This window comes from Hipposideros armiger, unplaced genomic scaffold, assembly GCF_001890085.2.
Source record: "Hipposideros armiger isolate ML-2016 unplaced genomic scaffold, ASM189008v1 scaffold_69, whole genome shotgun sequence".
NCBI lineage: Eukaryota > Metazoa > Chordata > Mammalia > Chiroptera > Hipposideridae > Hipposideros > Hipposideros armiger.
In genome coordinates, this window is record NW_017731419.1 from 2,786,765 (window position 1) to 2,796,492 (window position 9,728).

The 9,728-nt window shown below is 36.5% G+C and overlaps 1 protein-coding gene across 1 annotated transcript in view; it reads left to right on the plus strand.

The window, feature by feature from the left end:
* LOC109382734 (adenylate kinase 7) overlaps positions 1–9,728 on the plus strand; it is an 83,825-nt gene that overhangs the window by 4,946 nt on the left and 69,151 nt on the right. Inside the window, exon 2 of the mRNA XM_019642456.1 lies at positions 2,271–2,397. Within this exon, the coding sequence (XP_019498001.1) occupies positions 2,366–2,397 (32 nt within the window). The 5' untranslated portion in view covers positions 2,271–2,365. The remainder of the gene's footprint in view (positions 1–2,270; positions 2,398–9,728) is intronic.

Genomic DNA, 9,728 nt, shown 5'->3' on the forward strand with positions numbered 1-9,728 from the left:
CCAGCACTGTTCCCATACCCCAATTCCCCAATAAAAAATCTAAAAAAAAAGAGCCTCTTAATAACCACATACTGACCACTTCTTATTCATGTTGAGAGGATTTACAGGCTTGATGTATGATACAATAAAAGTAACCATGATTAAGATATCACCTTCTAGCCCTCAGCCGACTATTGTAATTCAACTGAAAAGTCAAACTTTCTTTCAAAGTGAAAATTTGAAATCTATATACTGCTCTTGTAATCTTTCTGGTTCCGTTCTTTCGTCAGGCTGGTTCCTAAATTTTTTATGCATGATGTTATAAGGAATCATTTTGGAAACTTTATACGAGGTGATTTAGCAGAATAACTAATAGCAACTGTAAGGTATTCCAATTTTTGAAGATGCTGACAACAGAATATTGCTCAGAACCTGTTAGAAAGCCAATTTAGAGTTTAAATAGAGGGCAGAGAGGTTTTTCTAGTTTATATTTCTTTAGATATTAATTTATGTTGGTTAGAATGTACTTTAAATATAGTACCAAACTCTCTAGAGTATTTTATAGAAACAAAAACTAATTCCTGGATTTTTTTTTTTTTAAGCATTCAATTTTTGACTGTCTTTTCTTAGACTATCATTTACAGTTTCTGGTTTTGAGTGAAAAGTTGTTTACAGGATTATACTGTTGCTGCTTATTTGCAGTTTAAAAGGCTTCCCAAATTAACTGTTACCCTCATCTCCCCCCTTAATCCACAAAAGTATAATACAGTTCTGTTGGCTTGATTTGTTATTACTAGTTTGTGTGTATGTATCTCTGTCATTGTTGAAAGTGAAGTACAGAGTAATTTTATAAATCAGTATACAAATGGAAAAATAGGTCTTTTTTATTTGAATGACAAGTACTTTATATTTGTAATACTACAAATGTTTCTGATTTAAATTTTTTTTCAAAATAAACATAAGTCTCAGAGCTGTTGAAAACAGATTAAATTTTATGTGTTACAGAAAATAAAGGTGAAACTAGCTTTAGTTTTGCCTAAATTCTAAATGTTGCTATTTATAATTAATCAACTTTCTTCATCTTTAATTTCAAAACGTTTGTTTGAAAAGCAGATAAATTCAAACCTCTCATTTTATTTAAAACTGAAGCTACCAATTACTTTAAGTATCTTAATAGCCTGGCTTCCCTAAGAAGAAAAATTTTCTGCTTTCTACACCTACTTTCTAATATATCACATTTTTAAAGTTTTTTTGTCTTATTGCAAGCATAATACATTTTTTGCCATAGAAAAATTAGATCATAAAAAATTAAGAAGTAGAAAATAAAGGAAGTGGAATTCACTATCTTGATAACCAGTTTCATGAATTCTCCAAAAACACTAACACAGATTAGAAATCATACCAACAGATGGAGTAAGAGCTGTCAATAATTACCTTAACTTTTAACAAGGAACAGTATCATAACTGAAGTGGGTAGAGCTGTAAAGACTTAGAAAAAGTCTAACTCAACACTAATCACATACCCCTCTACCAGCTCCTACCTATGCCTGCTAATGTTATACCCCCAGACCCAATGCCCAGAATTTTCAGCACTTTTGAGTTAATTCCTTGGATTAGGACACTATTCCTCTTACTTACTTTCCCCTTAAATATTCCTTACTCAGATATTCCTATCAGAGGCAAAGGAAACCGTAATGGTATGGAGGCATAACCTAAAGAGGACGTGGCTTAAGACTTCCATTTGCTATAAAATTCTAGGCAATTTTGTATCATACTCCATAATATTGTTACTATAACAGTGATATGTATTTTCTAGGACTGTCTACCATGTTTATCTTGTGACTTTGTATGCCCCTTGTCACTGGGCTGAGTACCACATCTTGAGAAGCAGAGAGTTAAAATTTTTTCTTTGGTTTATTCAGAAAATATCCAGTGAAGACCTGCTTTGTGCCAGACACTGCCCTGGTGTAATAGACATTTACAGGCCCCCATTTGCAATGAAGTATGATAAGTACAGCAAAACCAATCCAGAGATTCTACTAAGGAAGATAGTGATTAACTTTATCTTGAGAACAGGTACAGAGTCCTGAAATAGATGTATATGAGCTGAATTTTTAAGGATTAAAAGTGTGAAAGTGTTGGGGCNGGCTCTGGTTCCCCTTTCGGCGCCACCTTTTGGGTGGAGAGCCCGCGCCCGCGTGTGGCCGCTTGGGTGGCTGGCACCCGCTGCCGTGCCGCCGTGCCCCGGGCATTCTCAGTAACGTCGTTTCCCTTGCTCTTCGTTCGTGCAGCAGGATTTGTTAAGGGTCCGTCAAGCGAGTGTCTGCGGCCGGTAAAGGCTGACGTGACGGGTGAAGAAGACTCGGGCAGAACCTTCAAGGAGCTTATGTTCCAGTGGAAGGTCTGTTCCTTCCGTCAGTAAGTCTGTCCTGCTTGCCTGCATGGGCCAGGGACTGTGGTCGGTGCCGGGATGCAGCTGAGCTGATGAAGGCCCTGCCCTCCCAGAGTTTACTTTTCCTTGAAGGCGAGGGAAACAGGAATCAAATAAATCATGTGCCATGTGGTGATGTGGGGCCGTAGGAAAATAAATAAAGAAAGCCATGGGGAGGGAAGAGCTTTGTCACTTTTATATAGAGGGGTAAGCGAGGGTCCCCCTTATTTAATAAGGGGACATTTTAGCAGCGACTTGGAAAAAGCTGGGGAGCAAGGCACGTGAATACCTGGAAGAGTTGTTTTCCAGGCAGGAGGAACAGCAAGTGCGAGGCCCCATGGCAAAAGCGTGCTTGGTGTGTTCGAGGACCATCAGAAAGGAGTGAAGGGAATAGAGGGGGCGGGGCGACGTGAGGGTCAGGCCATGGAGGGCACTGTAGGCCATGATAACAGCTTTGGCTTTTACTTTGGGTGAAGGAGTTTGAGGAGAGGTGACATAATCGGGCCTGTTTGTACAGGATCATGCTAACTGCTGTGTTGAAATAGACTTGTGTGGGAGGACCAAAGGAGAAAACAAAACCGGTCAGAAGGATATTGCAATAATCCAGGCAAAAGATGACAGTGGCTTGGATCAGAGTGGTAGCAGTGAAGATGGTAAGAAGCAGTTGGATTCTGGACATACAGAGGGTGCCAAAAAACTGTTTATACGTTTTAAGAAAGGAAAAAAAAAACTATTAGAATTGTAATACTCAATATATACCGATAACAAAAGATGAATACAGGTCACATATATACAATTTTTTTGGCACCCCCAGTATTTTGAAGATAGTAAGACATGTTCGTGAATAATAATTATAACACTTGCCATAGCAATAATATAAACAAAGTGGTTTTGAAGGTGAGATCTCATCTGGCAGAGAATTAGACGAAGCATGGGAGGTTTGAACGGGACTTTTGAGGAATGGGTGCAACTGACTTCAGGTCCATATGTTTTGTTTTGGAATATAAAATTACGAGTACATTCAGGCTGTCCATAGAATGCCTGAAATTTAAAATATTATAAAAATTGGAAGGTTTTATAACAGACATACTCCCTTTATTTATTTTATTTATTTTTTTAAAGCAGTTTTTGGCTCTGTGAATTTTCTTTTTTTTTATAAGATTTTATTGGGGAATTGGGGGAGCGAATTGGGAAGCAGCCAAGTTGTTCTTCAATCTTCGTTGTTGAGGGCACCAGTCGCCATCTGGCTTCTCGTCAGCAGCCCGTGGCCTCTAAGCTCAAGGGGCTGTGTTCAGTCTTAGTTGCGGGTGGGCATAGCCACCATCCCATGCGGGAGTCGAACCAGCAGCCTTGTTGTTAGGAGCACACGCTCTATCCACTGAGCCATCCAGGTGGCAGCTCAGCTCAAGCTGCCGAGTTCAGTTTTAGTTGCAGGTGGGCATAGCCCACCATCGAACCGGCAATCTCGTTGTTACACCAGCAGAGCCATCCTGCCACCTGTTGGCAGCTCAGCAACAGCTCAGCCGCAGCGTCACTGGCCCATGTGGGAATCGAACTGGCGGCCCTGTTGCTCAGAGCTCGTGCTCTTAAGCCAACTCTTAACCAACTGAGCCACTTGGCAGGCCCCAGACATACTCCCTTTAAATTTAAGTGTGTTGCCTTGTACATTATACTTTCTAGGAGAAATTCAGCATAAATGTTAAGGTGTAGGACCTGTTATTTTTATACCTTTCGCTCAAATAGAGTACGGACTCATCCTGAATCACAGTGCTATTTTTGTTTTTTATCAAAGTACTATCACAAAATGTTAACAACTAGCATTAATTGAGGAAGATGGAGACAATCACCAACTAAACATTGTCAACTTTTTAAGAATTCTATAAAAAGATACCGAATGGGTCATCCTTCAGAGAAATCGCTGTTAACATGTGAAATAGAAGAAAAGCTGATGGGATGTCATTGGCCTTTTTTAAAAATTTGCACCTGATGTAACAGGAATATGATGTTAGGCCTCCAGCATTGCATGGCTTTGGAGTCATAAAAGGCAGCAGCTGCAGCCACTCTACATAATGTGAAGACTCAAATGGTGGCTGGAGATTNATGTAAACAGTTGGTTTCTGCTTGCTATACCAGGATGAAATCTAATTCTTGAATTCACTGTGGAATTTCTCTTGCAGGTGGTAGGTTATGCTTTTGACCAGGTGGATGACCATTTACAGACTCCTTACCACGAAACAGTCTACTCCCTGTTGGATACGGTCAGCCCCGCCTACCGGGATGCCTTCGGAAACGCACTTCTTCAAAGACTAGAAGCTTTGAAAAGGGGTGGACAGTCATGACAAGCTTTTTCCTCAGAGGGGGCGGCTGCTGGTACAGAATGTTGACACAAAGCTTGAAATTGTTGCATATGGTCATAGTAGAAAGTGCATCTTTGGTTTTATGTCTTTATCATTTCTTGCTTCAAATTTAGGCTTTTGACTCAACATTATTGACTAATGAATTGTCTTTCTTAGTTTCTGATTCATTAAGGGAATCCTGAAGCCATTGCTGGGATATCATTTTAGGACATTCAAATTTCTTCATATAGTATCTCCGCATTTCAAAATTACATCGGTATTTCATTCTGTTATTACAGGGCTTTGATGCTGCCAGCACTGTCTATCACATAGGAATTCTGGATTTGCACAGTAATATAGGAATTAAAATCACTTAACTGCAAATTTTGATTCAGCTTGCTAAATCAGGGGTTTACTACTAGCTTGGACTGACTTTGCAGTAATTATTTTGGTACTAGCCTTACTGGAAACAAATGATGATCAACTAGTTTCCCCTGCACAAATTTTGAAATTCACTGCTTCAGTTAGTCTATTTATATGACTAATATGGACTGATAAAGATGAATTAATTATATATTACTTAGCTAGTATTAAATGAAAAACAGGGACTGAAACAGTTCTGTTTTCCTTGTTTGCAACAGCCAGCCAACTAAGAGGACAAACTGTTAGCAAATGAATGTAATGATTACTTGTTTCCAAGGTATTTAAGCACATACGCAAATATAGGAACAGGCTCCATTCTTTTTCTTAACAAAAAGCATCTTCAGTGTATGGAACTTAAATGAAAGAAGATTCTGATTTCCTAAAAAACAATATTTTGGCCTGTGTTGATTCTTATGAATGTTTGTTTACATGATGTACAGTATATATTCAGAAAGTATTTTTGCTTCAGCGTTTACTTTCTACAATGTAGCGCCCTCCTCCCCTAACAGATGTACAGTGTTCGTCTCAATGCTGAATCTACAATGTAACATGAGTGCACTGTATGGGTTGAAACCAAAGGATGAATGAAGCATTCAGAGACTTAATATTTGAAAAAGGGAGAATCTGCATTTTATATTTTATTACAGGTACTGATATTTATAAACTTAATAAACTATACTATGCTGCTACATGTTTTCAAGTACATGTTGAATAAAGATTGGGGAAGTTGTGTTTTTTTAATAATAGTCTAAAGCAGCAGCCGTAGAAATGTTAAACTCAAATTCTGCATCTAGACACACCTTTATAAATCTGTCATTGCAGGCTTTTTTTTTTAATCATTAAATAATAGGAACTTTTAGGCTCTGAATCATGTAGACCAGAGCAGATTAAAGTTCGGTTTGGGTCACTATTCATTGTCAAACTTCATTGGAATGCTTTCATGATATTTGGTAAGTGCATATTCATCCTCAGCTTTATTTTCAGATGCTTAACTGTTAGGACAATGAAGTCTAACTTCAGCTTGAACTTTCTCATGTTTAATCTCAGGCTAACTAAAGGATATTTGTAAAGTTTGAATAAAATTCTGTTTACTCATTTTGAGTTAAGTATGAAGGAAAGTAATTGTATGTTTAAACATTGAAATTGTTCGTTTTGTGATAAATGATTGATTCCGAGCTTCCGTTTGTATTTTTGAATTTAGTATTGTCACATTTTAATGTGAAGTGAGTTGCTCTTTTTATGACTATGAAAGAGGCTTAGTAAAACTACACAGCTATTGAAACCTCCACTAGGTATTAAAACCTCCATTTTACCTAGAGTGTTTAAAGAATTTAGCCAGATAAATTAAGCCTTGATTACACTACAAAAGGGGAGAGGGGGAACCTCTAAATAAATCTTACAGATCAATAAGAAAAGAATGAGAATGGGCAAATAATATGATTATCAAACAACTCAGAAAAAAACACAAATATCCAGTAACCACTTGAAAGATATTCAACCTGACTTTGAAAGATATTCAAGAAAGGTAAATAGGTTTAGCTATGTTGGGCCATTTCACCTAATAATGTAATCATTTCTCTCTTTTAAATATAATGATACCAGTAAAGATTAGTGACATTCTATTGGAGGACATGTTGGTGACATCTTTCTGGAAAACTTGGTAATAGAGCCTTTACAAAGCTTATAACTTCTGTACTGGTAATATCTTAGCACGTTAGCATAGGAGGACAACTCAGCAAAAGATACACTACANAATGATATTTGTAGACAGGACAGTAAAACACTTATTACAACTATTTCATATGTTTAAAAAAATTAGAAGAGATTAAGCAAATTAAATAGAGATATGGAAAATGTGGGGTTTTTTTTTAAAGACCCAAGTAGAAGAGATTAGATAACTGCAGAAGAAAAGATGAATGAACATGAAGACATAGAAACTATTCAAAGTGAAACACAAAGAGAAAAGAGACTGAAAAAACGAACAAAGCTGTGAGAAATGAGACAACTTCGCTTGGACTAATATTCATGCAAGTGGAGTCCCCAAAGAGAGGAGGAACAGATAAATGTTTGAAAAAGTTATGGCCAAAAAGTTTCAAAATGTGTTAAAAACTATAAATCCACAGATAGAAATGGCTCAGTGAACCCCAAGCAAAAGAATCGTGAAAAAAACTACACCAAGAGAAACAAAGATAACATTGACATCAGATATCTCATGGGAAACGATGCAAGCAAGATGATAGTAGAGAAACATCTTTAAAATCTTGAAAGGAAAAATAAACAAAAACCTGTCAATCTAGAAGTCTGTACCCAGCAAAACTACCTTTCAATAATGAAAGTGAAAAGAAGACTTGTTTACATATACAAAAACTGATAGAATTTAACAACATCAGACCTATACTACAGGAAACTTAAAGGAAATCCATCAGGCAGAAGGAAAATTATACAGGTCATAGATGCAGATATAGATCAACACAAAGGAATGAGGGGCACCAGAAATAGTAAACCATATGGTTAAATACAAAATACTTTTTTCTTATTATCTAAATCTTTTTGAAAAACAATTGACTGTATAAAACAAAAATAACCTGTATTATGAAGTTTCTGACACATAGAAGTAAAACATGTGACAAAAATAGCACAGACTATATGTATAATAGTATGCTTTTGCTGGGTTCTTCGAGTATATAGTAAGTGGTATAATATTACTTGAGGTAGGCTGATAAAGATGTATACTATAAACTCTAAAGCAACCACCATAAACACAACAAAGGGTTATAGTTAATAAGCCACCAGAGAATGTAAACTAGGATCCTAAAAAGTGGCTAGTCCAAAAGTAAGCAGAAAAATAAGGAAATGGGAATAAAGTACAGATGGGACAAATAGAAAACAAGCAGCAAGATAGATAGTAACCATATTAATCGATCACAGTAATCATGTTAAATGTAAATAGTCTAAACATCCCAATTAAAAGGTAAAGATCACCAGATTGGATTAAAAAGCAGAACCAGGGGCCAGCCGAGTGGCTCAGTTGGTTAAGAGCACGAAATCTGAGCAACAGAATTGCCGGTTCAATTCCCACATGGGCCAGTGAGCTGCCTCTGAGCTGAGCTGCCACTGAGCTGTCAACAGGTGGTAGGATGGCTCAGCTAAAAAATAAAATAAAATAAAAAATAAAAACAGGCTCATTTTTTATACATAAAACCAAGTGTAAAGGAATATGATTATTTTTAGAGTAAGGTAGAAATTTTTAGAAAATCAAATATTTTCACATTCGTATATAGTAAATTGATATTAGATTTCAGTTATCTAACAAATTACTGCTCCAGCAGTAATTGGTAAATTAATGACATTATGCGATGCATGACTGTATTTTATTCAGTGTCATTGACCCCATTCTATGAATAATGAGAAATATAGTTCACTGAGACTATCTATTTTCCCCACTTCATGTGCTTTGTTAATTATATTATTTCCCATGTTCCTTTTAGTTATTATTAAACTTCCTTTGTTGATCTTTCTTACTGACTTGTGATTTTTTTTTACATCAAGGAATTGAATCCCATTTCTGTAATGTGAATTATAAATATTGTCTCCAAAAAAAATGGGTAAATTAATTAACTTGTATTGTTAGAAGTGACTAATTCTGGAAAGGGCTATGGGAGGCTAGATAAACAATCTTTAAAACATGTCATTAGTTGAAATAGGACTGGAAGAATATATTTCTAAATTTGCTATGTAACTTTTTTAAATAGCTTTACATAGTTTGTTATAAATTGCTTTTAGCAAATAGTTTTGACTTTTATAATGTGCAGATGACATGCAGCTGTAGGGATTCTAGCTCCTTAGATTTTTGCTGGTAATTTAGAATGACTGTATAGTAGAATCACCCAGAAGCTCTGAAAGAATATCCCAAAAAATCGCCCAGATATATATTTTTTAAGATTTTATTGGGGAATTGGGGAAGGGGAACAGCCAAGTTGTTGTCCTTCAGCCTTAGTTGTGGAGGACGCAGCTAGGTCAGCTCCAAGTCCAGTTGCCATCCGGCCGCCTGTCAACAATCTTAGTTGTGGGTGGGCATAGCCCACCAACCCATGCGGGAGTCAAACCAGCAACCTTGATGTTAAGAGCACGTGCTCTCATTCTTTGCCTCTCAAGTTGGAAAGAATGTGGTGGAAAAGAGTACAGTGCCTCATATTCCATTGGTGTTTAAATCAGTACAGCCTTTTTGAAGAGTGAATCGTCAGTATCTACTAAAAGTTGAAATGAGCATGTACTTTGACTCAGCAATTCCAGTTCTAAATTTCTATGCTAGAAAAATAATTTTACATTAAAAAAGAAGCATGTACTAAGATTTTTACTGAGGTATTGTTTGAAATAGCTAAAAACTAACATTCTTGAGTCTTATCAATATGGAAACTAACCTTTTGGGGAGAAGTGGAGAACAGAGATGCTTTTTCTTTTTTTGGAAAATCTGTGTCTATAATTTTGCTGTGAAAAACTACTGGAGATGATTTAAACAATATTTTCTCTAAAAGTTGTCAGCTAGTTAATGTTTTCTA